General features: G+C 46.1%; 1 protein-coding gene across 5 annotated transcripts in view; it reads right to left on the bottom strand.

The window, feature by feature from the left end:
• Nucleotides 1-16,239, bottom strand: part of LOC121571441 (sodium bicarbonate cotransporter 3) — an 88,352-nt gene that overhangs the window by 48,933 nt on the left and 23,180 nt on the right. The window contains exon 1 of one of the 5 annotated variants that reach the window (XM_045221882.1): nt 14,040-14,387. The exons of the other annotated variants lie outside the window; for them this stretch is intronic. Within the exon in view, the coding sequence (XP_045077817.1) occupies nt 14,040-14,075 (36 nt within the window). The 5' untranslated portion in view covers nt 14,076-14,387. Of the gene's footprint in view, nt 1-14,039; nt 14,388-16,239 lie in introns of those variants that run through there. 5 annotated transcript variants of the gene reach the window in all.

Below are 16,239 nucleotides of genomic sequence, written 5' to 3'. Positions count from 1 at the left end.
TGTTGTATCCCAAATGGCACCCTATTCCCTACATAGTGCACTAGGTTTGACCAGAGTCCTATGCGCCCTGGTCGAAAGTAGTGCACAGTATAGGGAAAAGGGTGCCATTTGGCACGTAACCGACATCTCTTCTGCTTCTCGTGGATTTCCATGACAATGAGCTCTCTGACAGTCTCTTGATGGGGGAATGGTAATAAAAGTGAGAGGTGAGCCAGGAAATAAAGACAGGGGTTTGATAGCGGGCCAGGAGTAGTGGAGTGATGATGCTGGGCTGGGCTCAGTGGGCTGCACAGCTACTGTTGTTGACTGCTCATTGTGATGGGAACTTGGGGAGGCTAGAGACTGAATCCGTTTAATACCTTCACCGGATAGAAGGCATCAAACAGTGTAGGCTATACTAATCCAATGTTTACACTTGAGAAATGCAGATTATTCCAGGTTCATTACCACTTCAAAGCCTCTTAAAATAGAAGTAAATCTATTAGCATGATGTTTATAAAAATAAACGTCATAACCATTTATGATGACCAGTCACCGCGGTACCAGTCAAAAGTTTGGACACACCTACTCATTCAAGGGTTTTTCTTTATTTTGATTATGTTTTACATTGTAGAATAATAGTGAAGACATCAAAACTATGAAATAACACATATGGAATCATGTAGTAAACAAAAAAGTGTTAAACAAATCAAAATGTATTTTATATTTGAGATTCTTCAAATAGCCACCCTTTGCCTTGATGACAGCTTTGCACACTCTTGGCATTCTCTTAACCAGCTTCACCTGGAATGCTTTTCCAACAGTCTTGAAGGAGTTCCCACATATGTTGGGCACTTGTTGGCTGCTTTTCCTTCACTCTGCCATCCGACTCATCCCAAACCATCTCAATTGGGTTGAGGTCGGGGGATTGTGGAGGACAGGTCATCTGATGCAGCAATCCATCACCCTCCTTCTTGGAAAAATAGCCCTTACACAGCCTGGAGGTGGGTTGGGTCACTGTCCTGTTGAAAAACAAATGATAGTCCCACTAAGCCCAAACCAGATGGGATGGCATATCGCTGCAGAATGCTGTGGTAGCCATGCTGGTTAAGTGTGCCTTGAATTCTAAATAAATCACAGACAGTGTCACCATCAAAGCACCCCCACACCATAACACCTCCTCCTCCATGCTTTACGGTGGGAACTACACATGCGGAGATCATCCGTTCACCCACACCGCGTCTCACAAAGACACGGCGGTTTGAACCAAAAATCTCCAATTTGGACTCATCAGACCAAAGGACACATTTCCACCGGTCTAATGTCCATTGCTCGTGTTTCTTGGCCCAAGCAGGTCTCTTCTTCTTATTGGTGTCCTTTAGTAGTGGTTTCTTTGCAGCAATTCGCCCATGAAGGCCTGATTCACACAGTCCCCTCTGAACTCTGAAGCATTTATTTGGGCTGCAATTTCTGAGACTGGTAACTCTAATGAACTTATCCTCTGCAGCAGAGGTAACTCTGTGTCTTCCATTCCTGTGGCGGTCCTCATGAGAGCCAGTTTCATCATAGCGCTTGATGGTTGTTGCGACTGCACTTGAAGAAACTTCTTGAAATGTTCCGGATTGACTGACCTTCATGTCTTCAAGTAATGATGGACTGTCGTTTCGCTTTGCTTATTTGAGCTGTTATTGCCATAATATGGACTTGGTCTTTTACCAAATAGGGCTATCTTCTGTATACCCCCGCTACCTTGTCACAACACAACTGATTGTCTTAAACGCATTAAGAAGGAAAGAAATTCCACAAATTGACTTCTAAGAAGGCACACCTTGTTAATTGAAATGCATTCTAGGTGACTACCTCATGAAGCTGGTTAAGAGAATGCCAAGAGTGCGCAAAGCTGTCATCAAGTCAAAGGGTGGCTATCTGAAGAATCTCAAATATAAAATATATTTTGATTTGTTTAACACTTTTTTGGTTACTACATGATTCCATATGTGTTATTTCATAGTTTTGATGTCTTCACTATTATTCTACAATGTAAAAAATAGTAAAAATTAAGAAAAACAGGATTGTGTCGAGGCACAGATCTGGGGAAGGGTACCAAAACATTTCTGAAGCATTGAAGGTCCCCAAGAACGCAGTGGCCTCCATCATCCTTAAATGGAAGAAGTTTGGAACCACCAAGACTCTTCCTAGAGCTGGCAGCCCGACCAAACTGAGCAATCGGGGGAGAAGGGCCTTGGTCAGGGAGGTAACCAAGAATCTGATGGTCACTCTGACAGAGCTCCAGAGTTCCTCTGTGGAGATGAGAGAACCTTCAAGAAGGACAACCATCTCTGCAGCACTCCACCAATCAGGCCTTTATGGTAGAGTGGCCAGACGGAAGCCACTCCTCAGTAAAAAGGCACGACAGCCTGCTTGGAGGTTGCCAAAAGGCATCTAAAGGACTCTCAGACCATGAGAAACAAGATTCTCTAGTCTGATGAAACCAAGATTGAACTCTTTTGCCTGAATGCCAAGCGTCACGTCTGGAGGAAACTTGGCACCATCCCTACGGTGAAGCATGATGGTGGCAGCATCATGCTTTGAGGATGTTTTTCAGCGACAGGGACTGAGAGACTAGGCAGGATCGAGGGAAAGATGAACTGAGCAAAGTACAGAGAGATCCTTGATGACAACCTGCTCCAGAGCGCTCAGGACCTCAGACTAGGGTGAAGGTTCACCTTCCAACAGGACAACGACCCTAAGCACACAGCCAAGACAACGCAGGAGCGACTTCGGGACAAGTCTCTGAATGTCCTTGAGTGGCCCAGCCAGAGCCCCGACTTGAACCCGATCGAGCATCTCTGGAGAGACCTGAAAATAGCTGTGCAGCGATGCTCCCCATCCAACCTGACAGCACTGGAGAGGATCTGCAGAGAAGAATGGGAGAAACTCCCCAAATACAGGTGTGCCAAGCTTGTAGCGTCATACCCAAGATGACTCGAGGCTGTAATCGCTGCAAATGGTGTTTCAACAAAGTTCTGAGTAAAGGGTCTGAATACTTATGTAAATGTGACATTTCAGTTTTTTATTTTTAATACATTTGCAAAAATGTATAAAAACCAGTTTTTGCTTCGTCATTATGGGGTATTGTGTGTAGATTTATGAGGGGAAAAAAACAATTTTAGAATAACGCTGTAACATAACAAAATGTGGAAAAGGTCAAGGGGTCTGAATACTTCCCGAATGCACTGTATATGTCTAAATGAACAGCTGACTGAAGACGGGATAGGGGTATGGCTGTGGCGGTCATGACATTTTGTGAGCCGGTTATTGTCATGCAAAAGTCTGCCGGTCTCACTGTAATTGACCGTTAATTAACATAAACATGTTTAGCATCTCCAGGCCTCCACGCATACAAGCCGCTGATGCGCGCCTTTGGAGCATCTACATTTAATATACACCATCACAATACACCCATTATTTATTTTTGTCAGGTCTAAAGAAACATTATGATATGAAAAAAATGCTTTTCTGAAGAACAGAATATGAGTTGGCCTAATGTAGGCCTATGTTACGTGGTTCTGCTCCATGCCATAGGCTGTAGGCTTGTTCATTTAGCAGACAAGATATGCTTATAAGTCCCATGCCATTATTTATATTATATGATTTTATAGTAAGAAGAATATAATTGAACTTAGCTGAATAAAATAGAAAGGATATTTTTCCCATTATGGAGCGAGTGCGCATATGAAGTGGCTATGTTGAGCGTAAAAGTGATCATTTGAAACAGGTCTTATATGGTAGATTTAGAGTTAATTGGCAACTTTAGTTGTGAATGATACAAACCTTAGAGTGTCTTCAAAATCAAAACATACAGTGGGGGAAAAAAGTATTTAGTCAGCCACCAATTGTGCAAGTTCTCCCACTTAAAAAGATGAAAGAGGCCTGTAATTTTTATCATATGTACACGTCAACTATGACAGACAAATCGAGAAAAAAATATCCAGGATATCACATTGTAGGATTTTTAATGAATTTATTTGCAAATTATGGTGGAAAATAAGTATTTGGTCACCTACAAACAAGCAAGATTTCTGGCTCTCACAGACCTGTAACTTCTTCTTTAAGAGGCTCCTCTGTCCTCCACTCGTTACCTGTATTAATGGCACCTGTTTGAACTTGTTATCAGTATAAAAGACACCTGTCCACAACCTCAAACAGTCACACTCCAAACTCCACTATGGCCAAGACCAAAGAGCTGTCAAAGGACACCAGAAACAAAATTGTAGACCTGCACCAGGCTGGGAAGACTGAATCTGCAATAGGTAAGCAGCTTGGTTTGAAGAAATCAACTGTGGGAGCAATTATTAGGAAATGGAAGACATACAAGACCACTGATAATCTCCCTTGATCTGGGGCTCCACGCAAGATCTCACCCCGTGGGGTCAAAATGATCACAAGAACGGTGAGCAAAAATCCCAGAACCACACGGGGGGACCTAGTGAATGACCTGCAGAGAGCTGTGACCAAAGTAACAAAGCCTACCATCAGTAACACACTACGCCGCCAGGGACTAAAATCCTGCAGTGCCAGACGTATCCCCCTGCTTAAGCCAGTACATGTCCAGGCCCGTCTGAAGTTTGCTAGAGTGCATTTGGATGATACAGAAGAGGATTGGGAGAATGTCATATGGTCAGATGAAACCAAAATATAACTTTTTGGTAAAAACTCAACTCGTCGTGTTTGGACTACAAAGAATGCTGAGTTGCATCCAAAGAACACCATACCTACCGTGAAGCATGGGGGTGGAAACATCATGCTTTGGGGCTGTTTTTCTGCAAAGGGACCAGGACGACTGATCCGTTTAAAGGAAAGAATGAATGGGGCCATGTATCGTGAGATTTTGAGTGAAAACCTCCTTCCATCAGCAAGGGCATTGAAGATGAAACGTGGCTGGGTCTTTCAGCATGACAATGATCCCAAACACACCGCCCGGGCAACGAAGGAGTGGCTTCGTAAGAAGCATTTCAAGGTCCTGGAGTGGCCTAGCCAGTCTCCAGATCTCAACCCCATAGAAAATCTTTGGAGGGAGTTGAAAGTCTGTGTTGCCCAGCGACAGCCCCAAAACATCACTGCTCTAGAGGAGATCTGCATGGAGGAATGGGCCAAAATACCAGCAACAGTGTGTGAAAACCTTGTGAAGACTTACAGAAAACGTTTGACCTGTGTCATTGCCAACAAAGGGTATATAACAAAGTATTGAGAAACTTTTGTTATTGACCAAATACTTATTTTCCTCCATAATTTGCAAATAAATTCATTAAAAATCATTTTGTCTGTCATAGTTGACGTGTACCTATGATGAAAAGTACAGGCCTCTCTCATCTTTTTAAGTGGGAGAACTTGCACAATTGGTGGCTGACTAAATACTTTTTTTCCCCACTGTATATGGGCTGCATGGTGTGACTATTATAGGCTATTAATGACTTGAGAAAGTAGCAAAAGAAGCTTGCGCTCTGTTCCTTGCCTCAGGCTGCACAGCTGTTCTCTCATCAAGTGATCATATTTTCACCCATCAGACTATTCTCAATTTAGTCTGGTCTTTACTAATATGTCAAATTAGTTTAGATTTAGAATGGCCCATTATCAAATGGGCAGGAACAATGACAGGGGAAAAAATACATGTCATCTGTATGCACTAGAATAGTGAATGGAGGCCGCGCGGTTTCCCACAGGTCCGTTTTGTAGGCTACTTCGGTTTTATAGCGGAGGCATGTGCTTAATATGAGCAGCTGAGAAATAAATATAAGAACACTTACACTACATGACCAAAGGTATGTAGTCGTCATCGAACATCTCATTCCAAAATCATGGGAATTAATATGGAGTTGGTCACCCCTTTGCTGCTATAACAGCCTCCACTCTTCTGGGAAGGCTTTCCACTAGATGTTGGAACATTGCTGCGGGGACTTGCTTCCATTTAGCCACAAGAGCATTAGTGAGGTCGGGCACTGATGTTGGGCGATTAGGCCTGGCTCGCAGTCGGCATTCCAATTCATCCCAAAGTGTAAGGGATCGGGGGTTGGCTGGGTCTAGACAGAGTCTGACACTTCCCCGATCTACAGAGAGGGGGAGTCATCAGACTCGATCTGGTTCACCTGAGTTCTGAGCACACCTGTCAGTAATTAGTGTAGGATTTAAGGTGTGCTCAGAAGCTCAGTCGGTGCGAGGTATTGTTCCTTTGTGACTTGCTAAGCGTTTTGTTCAGAGAGAGAGAGAGAGAGAGAGAGAGAGAGAGAGAGTTTGTTGTTTTTGATTACCCGTGTATCCGACCTGTGCCTCGTTGTTTGACTCCCCGTATTGCTTAATCCTCTGCTTGTTTATCCCAGTGATTACCGTACTCTGACCCTGTGCCTGTGCTCTCGACTACGACTACGCCCGCTCCCTTGGTACCTCTGCCTGTCTCTGCCTGGCCCGGTTTTGACCACAGCCCGCCCGACTACGATTAAGCCATTCCATTGTCTGTACTCTAATAAAGCATCGCAATTCTGCGATTGGATCTTACCACTCTGTCCGAGTATTCATTACAGAATACCTCGCCATTACCATGGATCCAGCGGAATTACAGAGGCGATGGGAGATACAGGAGAAACGGATGGATGAACTCCTGCAGCTACTCAACGCTGGTGCGGCTGAAGGCACCACCCCGAGCACGGTCAGTCCTCGTCATGCACCTCCAATTTCTCTACCGACAAGGTACGACGGGGAACCTGGCAAATGTCAGGGGTTTCTACTCCAGACGTCCCTGTATATGTCGTATAATCGTACTATGTTTCCCGATGACCGTAGCAGGGTGGATTTCATGATTTCTCTGCTAACGGGAGGAGCACTGGATTGGGCTACTGCGCTTTGGGCAGCTGAGGTCCGAGTTGAATGCGGAAGTTCAGTTCAAAAGACTGTTCCAAGAGGTGTTCGACCACCCAGTATCTGGGCGTAGTGTGGGAGACCAACTATGCGAACTTCAGCAGGGCCGTCGCGCAGTAGCCGACTACGCTTTAGAGTTCCGTACTATAGCAGCCGGTAGCGGATGGAGCGAGACTGCTTTGCTCACCGTTTTCCGAAGAGGGCTGCGCAAAGACGTACAGACTGAGTTGGCTTGTCGAGGAGATATCACTGCACTACATGAGTTTATCAACATAGCCATCTCTATTGATAATCTGATAGTGCAACACAAGGTATCCACAGCCCGGGAGCCCTCGATCACTGGTCCTAAGCAATCGACAGTGCGGAGGAGAGAATCTGAGGAGAAACCTATGCAACTGGGACGGTCACCCCTACAAGGTTCGGTGAGACAACAACGTCGGCAAGACGGACTATGCCTGTATTGTGGTCAGTCGGGTCATTTCATTCGGCAATGTCCGGTATGACCAAACCGTACCCCAGAATATCGCCTCGGAACTGCCAAACCGGTGAGTGAGACTCACGTTTTCAACATCACATCTAAACAAATGTTTGTGCCAGTTACCTTATCTGTTGGAGAGAGAGTGCACAGATTGGAAGGTCTTATTGATTCCGGGGCGGCTGCCAGTTTTATGGATGTGGGTCTCGCTGAGGAATTGGGAGTTCAACTTATCCCAATTCAACCTCCCCTGCGAGTCAACGCGCTAGACGGTGAGCCCATGGGCACTGGGTTCATTACGCACCGTACTGAGGAAATAAAGTTACAAGTGGGCTCCCTGCACCATGAGAACATCATTCTGTTCGTCATCTCCGCTCCACGGGAGCCGCTAGTCCTCGGCCACCCCTGGCTCGTTACCCATGATCCGGTCATCTCCTGGAGATCTGGCGATATCACGGCTTGGAGTGAGGTATGTAGGGCAGAGTGGCTCAATTTACCTTGCAAAACGTCTACTGTGGAGGATGCGCAGGGTGCGGTGTCTACTGTTGTTCCTACAGAGTACCAGGATTACGCGCAGGTGTTCTCCAAGGAGAGGGCTACCGTGTTACCACCGCATCGGGCCTGGGACTGTGCAATTGATCTGCTATCCGGGGCTACACCTCCTCGCGGAAGAATCTACCCTTTGTCACAGCCGGAACGAGAATCTATGAGCAAGTATATTGATGGAGCACTACCGGAGGGTAAGCTGATGCCATTGCCAACTCCTCAACGACCCTGGTCGCACATTGCTATGGACTTTGTTACCGATCTACCAGAATCAGAGGGCCATACTGTAATTCTCGTGGTCATCGATCGATTCTCCAAGATGTGCCGGTTAGTACCCATGACCCGTTTACCTAACGCCACTCAGATGGCTGAGACTATGTTTAACCAGGTGTTCCGGCAGTTTGGTGTTCCGGAGGATATTGTTTCCGACCGGGGACCCCAGTTCGTATCCCGGGTATGGAAGGCCTTCTGCGAACGCTTGGGCATCTCGGTGAGCCTCACCTCCGGATATCATCCCCAGGCCAATGGGCAGACAGAACGGCTCAACCAGGAAATTGGGAAGTATCTACGGCAACAATGTTCGCGGCAGCCGCAAGAGTGGAGCCGATTCCTTCCTTGGGTAGAGTATGCTCAGAACTCACTCATTCACACCTCCCTACGCCTAACGCCCTTCCAGTGTGTTCTAGGGTATCAACCACCCCCTGTTCCCGTGGGATACCGCACCCGGGATGGTACCGGCGGTGGACGAGTGGTTCCGTCGGAGTGCGCAGGTCTGGGGGACGGCCCATCAACATCTCAGTCAGGCCTCACAACAGCAAAAGACCTACGCCGACCGACGCCGGAGACCTACTCCCACTTATCAACCCGGGCAACGAGTGTGGCTGTCTACCCGAGACCTGCGGTTCCGACGGAGCTGCAAGAAGCTCCAACCCAGGTACATCGGGCCTTTCAAGGTACTGAGACGTATTAACCCTGTCACCTACCGTCTGTTACTCCCTCGACACTACAGGATAAACCCTACGTTCCACGTCTCCCTGTTGAAAGCTGTCCACTATAGCCCGATGTACCCCCCAATTGCTCAACAACCTACTACACCACCTTTGGAGGATGAACAGGACACCACCTATACAGTCCACGAGATACTGGAGTCAAGACGGAGACGAGGGGGCATCGAATATCTCGTGGACTGGGAGGGATATGGACCTGAGGAACGGTCCTGGATCCCTGCTAAGGACATACTGGACCCCGCTCTCAAGGCCACCTTCCACGCTGAACACCCAGATCATCCAGGACCCCGACCCAGAGGAAGACCACCCGGTAGAGGTAGAAGGCCGTCAGGAGCCGGCCCTGGGGAGGGGGATACTGTAAGGGATCGGGGGTTGGCTGGGTCTAGACAGAGTCTGACACTTCCCCGATCTACAGAGAGGGGGAGTCATCAGACTCGATCTGGTTCACCTGAGTTCTGAGCACACCTGTCAGTAATTAGTGTAGGATTTAAGGTGTGCTCAGAAGCTCAGTCGGTGCGAGGTATTGTTCCTTTGTGACTTGCTAAGCGTTTTGTTCAGAGAGAGAGAGAGAGTTTGTTGTTTTTGATTACCCGTGTATCCGACCTGTGCCTCGTTGTTTGACTCCCCGTATTGCTTAATCCTCTGCTTGTTTATCCCAGTGATTACCGTACTCTGACCCTGTGCCTGTGCTCTCGACTACGACTACGCCCGCTCCCTTGGTACCTCTGCCTGTCTCTGCCTGGCCCGGTTTTGACCACAGCCCGCCCGACTACGATTAAGCCATTCCCTTGTCTGTACTCTAATAAAGCATCGCAATTCTGCGATTGGATCTTACCACTCTGTCCGAGTATTCATTACACAAAGGTGTTCGATGGGGTTGAGGTCAGGGCTCTGTGCAGGCCAGTTAAGGTCTTCCACACCGATCTCGACAAACCATTTCTGTATGGACCTCGCTTTATGCACGGGGGCATTGTCATGATGAAACAGGAAAGGGCCTTCCCCAAACTGTTACCACACATTTGGAAGCACAGAACCATCAAGAATGTCATTGAATGCTGTAGCTTTAATATTTCCCTTCACTGGAGCTAAGGGGCCTAGCCCGAACCATGAAAAACAGCCCCAGACCATTATTCCTCCTCCACCAAACTTTACAGTTGGCATTATGCATTCGGGCACGTAGCGTTCTTCTGGCATCCGCCAAACCCAGATTCGTCCATCGGACTGCCAGATGGTGAAGCGTGATTCATCACTCCAGACAACGCGTTTCCACTGCTCCAGAGTCCAATGGCGGCGAGCTTTACACCACTCCAGATGACGCTTGGCATTGCGCATGGTGATCTTAGGCTTGTGTGCAGCTGCTCGGCCATGGAAACCCATTTCATGAAGCTCCCGACTAACAGTTCTTGTGCTGACGTTGCTTCCAGAGACAGTTTGGAACTCGATAGTGAGTGTTCAACCGAGGACAGATGACTTTTACATGCTTCAGCACTCGGCGGGTCCTGTTCTGTGAGCTTGTGTTGCCTACAATTTCGCGGCTGAGCCGTTGTTGCTCCTAGACGTTTCCACTTCACAATAACAGCACTTACAGTTGACCGGGGCAGCTCTAGCAGGGCAGAAATTTGACAAACTGACTTGTTGGAAAGGTGGCATCCTATGACGGTGCCACGCTGAAAGTCACTGAGCTCTTCAGTAAGGCCATTCTACTGCCAATGTTTGTCTATTTTTTTATATATTTTTATTTCACCTTTATTTAACCAGGTAAGCCAGTCGAGAACAAGTTCTCATTTACAACTGCGACCTGGCCAAGATAAAGCAAAGCAGTGCGATAAAAACAACAACACAGTTACATATGGGGTAAACAAAACATAAAGTCAAAAATACAACAGAAAATATATATACAGTGTGTGCGAATGTAGTAAGATGGAGGTAAGGCAATAAATACGCCATAGTGCAAAATAGTTACAATTTCGTATTAACACTGGAATGATAGATGTGCAAAAGATGATGTGCAAATAGAGATACTGGGGTGCAAATTAGCAAAATAAATAACAATATGGGGATGAGGTAGTTTGGTGGGCTAATTTCAGAATGGCTGTGTACAGGTGCAGTGATCGGCTCTGACAACTGACGCTTAAAGTTAGTGAGGGAGATAAGAGTCTCCAGCTTCAGAGATTTTTGCAGTTCGTTCCAGTCATTGGCAGCTGTGGAGATTGCATGGCTGTGTTCTCGATTTTATACACCTGTCAGCAATGGGTGTGGCTGAAATAGCCGAATCCACTCATTTGAAGGGGTATCCACATACTTTTGCATATATAGTGTGTATTTCACTCCAAGCATTAACCACTGTTTGAGCAGCATGCTCTCACTGCCCGACAAGTGATATTCCTCCCAAACTCTGTATGCCATGGACTCTCCAACCTTGTTCCTGCAGCTACCCAGTGCTTCATTTGGGAAACCAAGTGGAACCTGTTCAGGAACATCGATAGTAACATGTTTTCGCAACTAAACATATTTTACTAAACAGTTGACAGCCCGTCTGCATGCTCGAGAAAGGAATAAAGGAGAGAGAGGAGGAAATGGAAACACATGGTGGTGAGATATCCTGTATAGCTAAAGGTAATGTGTCACCCAATTAATTCCCTATTACTAGGCTATTCAAAATCAAATACAAATTCACTAATTGTTGGCTAACTGCAAGCCGCCCTGCACAATGAATATATATATGTTCTCTCCCCAACTCATGGATATACATTTTGGAGTGTAGCATAAGGTAACCAAGTCCATCCTGTGTGCATAATAATACAGTCCACACTCAAAGGCGATTACTCGAATTTGTGTAATTTTGGAGTATAGATTCAACTGACCAATTATGTACGAAAGACATCTTAAATCAGTTTGGTTTTATGTGTTTCTGCCATGAGTAATATGCAGTAGGCTATGCATTGTATAACAGCACAATCATAATTTTAATTCAGGCTTTTCTTTCAGGCTTGGGCTCATAAGCCTAATAAGCTCTAATATGCATACAGGTGTTTTGAAATAATCATCACCTTAGAAAGCGCTGTCCATTTTGTTGTGTTAGGCTTTGAAACAACATCCACAACAACCATGTTTTACACTGTTTCAACCTGCTTTCTTCAAATTGATCATCACAGTGAGGTGAGTTTTAAAAGTAAAATAGGCCTACTGTTTTGATGATAAGTGTTTGATGTGATTTTCGATTGTATTTGCATTGATGTCAGAGTGGTTAGAGGGACAATAGAGCCCTGAGTACCAGGCCATTAGGACCTGATGGTAGTTAGCAAGTTGGGTACTACCAAAGCATGTCCAGAGTGCATAAAAGGAGATTACCGTGACTCAACAACGATCACTTGGAATTTGATTGCGGTCATGACTCATGACTGCCGGTGTGGCGGTAATACGGTCACCGCAACAGCCCTAGACGGGAGGCATTCGTGCAGTTGAGTCTGTTTCTGCGGTAACATGGACTCTTAACAACGTGATGATACTTTGTTGCTCCTTGCTGAAACAAGAAACTAGCAAATTACACTTTGGTTGCCTAGGCAACGCCCCACACAATGCAGCAGCACACACAGAAATATAATTAATAAAATGGGCTTGGAACCTCTAACCCTGGAAATTTGACTTGTAAACTCATGGGTCCACTCGCAATGGCTGCCTGGTATTGTGATGCAATACCTTCCATGGTAATGTAGAATGTTCGTTCAAATGATATTAACTGATGTGGCTCATGCAATGGAACGTATTTTTGGGAATATCAGTTCAGTTGAATCAACAAATCACAGCACATATTGATGGGTACACTTCCTTCTTTTACTTCCTGCTTTTACTTCCTGCTTTGCTACTATGGGTACACTCGCAATGGCCGCCAGTGCACCCATTATGCCATCATTGACTTGAACGGGGACAACCGTTCTATTCATTCTATTTCTATGGCAGCACATGCACTCAGGAGCGTAAAATATATATTACGGAGACCGCGGTCATTTGGCTGGCCAATTACTGTCATCCATGGTTTTGATTTTGCTTAACATGTCAGACCAATAAACTGTATTTGTGTGTGTGTAAAGGGATAGTTATTGTATAGTCTACAGCATCTATTAAAATGGGGGCTACCATTTTAAACTAAATTCATTGAGCATTGAACACTGGTGCTTGTCACTGTGACTGGGTGTGAATGTGAAATGAATCAGTGTGGGTGACAGTGTAGGAGTGATTTCAGAGCCAGCCAGGTTCCCTCTATTCCAGGTTGTCGTTACTTGGCCTTGTTCCAGGCGGGGGGGGGGGTGACGTAAGTGGGGAGTCACATAGCTCTAGAGACACACGCCAGTCCTCTGAGTTGTATCTCCACCGTCATACACGGGCCAAACGCAATACCAGAGACAGCAGCAAATTGCATGCCCCCCGCCCCCAGAAATAGGCTAAAGCATAGGCTACACAGAAATGGAAACCATTTCCACTCCTCTCTAAAACACATTTTGCTCTCCTTGTATGTACATCCTAATAACCACAGCTGTCTACATATTCCCCCATCCATGTCATTCTCGCCTTATCTAGGCTATTTCAATAGCCAAACATATTGTATTTCCCTCAATGTGACTGACAGCATCAACTTCCATTCAATAGATAAACAATGAACATCATATCCATAATCTATACATTTTAATCAAAGGAGCATGCTCCGTTTTGTTTTGATTCAATTATCTCTAGTCTGCTGCCCCATTTTCCTCCTCTACTCCTCTCTCACACTCCTCCTCTCCCTCCCTTCTCCCTCCTGGGTTCACTCTTTAAAGCAGCCATATCTGTTCCTGTCTTATTTCCTCCCATTCCGGCTCCTCAGGGCTAGTGAAGAGCTGGAAGGACCATTTCCTTTCTAAGAGGCATTCGTTGGTGAGGCAGGCAGGGACTCTTCCCCCTATCGCTCTCTCTCTCCCCCTCTGAGCTACATCCAATAGAACACCCTCTATTCTATTCTGCAACCACAACCACTATTCTACGGTACAGCAAGACAATGTCAGAGATGGAGAAGACACACACACGTACACACACATCCACACACACGCACATGCACACAAAACAAACACACAGAGCAGACTTACCGTCAGCACATGCTCCCCTTCATGGTTCCCCTCCATCGGGGCTAAAACATCAGCGGCAGCCGAGGCAGTTGTGGCGTTAGCCGGCTTTGTCTCTCTGTTATCTCCCCTGTGTGTGTGTGTGTGTTTCTGTGAGCGTGTATGTGTGTGTGTATGTATGTGTGTGTGTGTCTGAACTCTGACTGAGACACTGGAATACTGGACTGCTGTTGCCTGCTCGTCTGTGTTTGTACGGAGTGAGAAAGCAGAGTGCTGCCTGTCTTAAAACAGACCTGCTCCTCTCTGACAGCCTGCTCCTCTCTTAGCAGCCATTCCCCCGCCACCATGAATATTTCATTTGCCCAGCCAAGAGCGCACCCCGACGCGCACACAAACAGAGAGGACATATACAGACACAGAGGACACACACACAGAACCCCCCACACACACACACACACACAATCCCCCACAATGGCATTCAGGGCACACACCCGCCCACACACACATGAATATTTCTCACAGACATTACCCAGAGGGCGAGGAGAATTGAAAAGGACAGACAGAGATGTACTCATTAAGTGTCTTTGCCTCCTTTGATGCTGCTACATTACTGACCTTTATCACAGTCTCAAGGTCAGGTACACGTCTTTCAGCACCTTCTAATCCCATGGAGACTCATGACTCATGCACTCAGAATAACCCATAAGGTCGTAAAACAGGGAAATATCGGGCGGTCAGTGTAACATCATGCTTCTACAATGGTAATAGACAGAAGATGGTTAATCAAGGGCTCTGTCCCAAATGGAACCCTATTCCCTATATAGTGCACTACTTTTGACCAGAGCCCTACAGAAGTAGTGCACTATGGGGCCCTGCACTATAGGCCCTGGTCAAAATTAGTACACTTTCTAGGGAATCGGGTGCAATTTGGGATGCAGCCTATAACATGAAGAAACTGGTATTTCAAATCGGCCTAAATAAAATACATTTTCAACTTTCAGTCGCAATCACAGAAAGGTAGCCTACAACAAGTAATGAATGACTAAAGACTGGACAGAACCGTATCTCACGTACAATACAGTTCTGTGGAAACTGAGGGGCAGGGTGACACCTAATGGCCAACTCTGAATCTCACATGGAGGCAAAGCATTGGCACGCTAACTGACACACAGTACATTTTTTGATTCTAGCAGACACTCTTATCCAGAGTGACTTACAGGAGCAATTAGAGTTGTGCCTTGATCAAGGGCACATCGACAGATTCTTCACCTAGTTGGCTTGGGGATTTGAACCAGCGACCTTTAAATTAGTGGCCCAACACTCTTAACCGCTAGGCTACCTGCGAAACACAGGGTTCACAGAGACTGTAATGAACAAGGGGGGATTTTAAATTGCTACAATTCATAAGCAAGCAAGGCAAGGCCAATTTGCTAATTTCTTTTAAATAGGATTTGAAGGTCAGGCTCTCCAATGATGTTCTTGTACTGTGTGTACTGTCAGCAAGAGCGTGTCTCCTTTCGACTAAGATGGGAACAAATAGCACCCTATTCCCTATTTAGTATTGGCTCTGGTCAAAAGTAGTGCAGTATATAGAGAATAGGGTGCCATTTGGGATGCAACCTGCAACAGGCAGTCTATTCTTCTTCGTAAGCACCATGGACTCAACACCAGCTCTGGAGACCATTATCCACCACTACACACGGAGAGAGACTGATCACATGGCCCACAGCAAAGACTCACTCAGTCTTTTAATCTGAGAGGATTATTAACCAGATTAGATTAGCATAGTAGAGGGCTGGAGAGCTGAGACCTGAAGCCAACAGGTGGGATTGACCAGTAGCCATGATCAGTCAGATTACCCCAGATCACCCATAAGAAGGCTGGGCCCCCTGGCTGGAGGTGTGCTGTGCTCCCCCTGGGGCATCATTTTACTCCAGGGTTTTTCTGGATCAAAATGGGGCTAAAGTGGTGGTCATGGCAGTGGCCAAATGTAGCTGTTTTAAAGCACATTTCCTGCAATTCTACCACAGCCTAAAATTAGGCGGGTAGATTTTGTCATTGGCGGGTAAAATGTGTATTTCACCAGCCACGTTGGCAGGTGGTCAGGGCTCCACAGTGCGAGCATTTCACTCACATTTGTGAATCAAAATAGTCAAGTATGATCACATTTATAGCTAAATAAATGCTGCAGTAACTGTTTTCAAAGTATTTATTCAGTTTTGTT

The sequence above is a fragment of the Coregonus clupeaformis genome, chromosome 8, assembly GCF_020615455.1.
Source record: "Coregonus clupeaformis isolate EN_2021a chromosome 8, ASM2061545v1, whole genome shotgun sequence".
NCBI lineage: Eukaryota > Metazoa > Chordata > Actinopteri > Salmoniformes > Salmonidae > Coregonus > Coregonus clupeaformis.
This window is presented reverse-complemented; position numbering and strand designations above follow the sequence as displayed.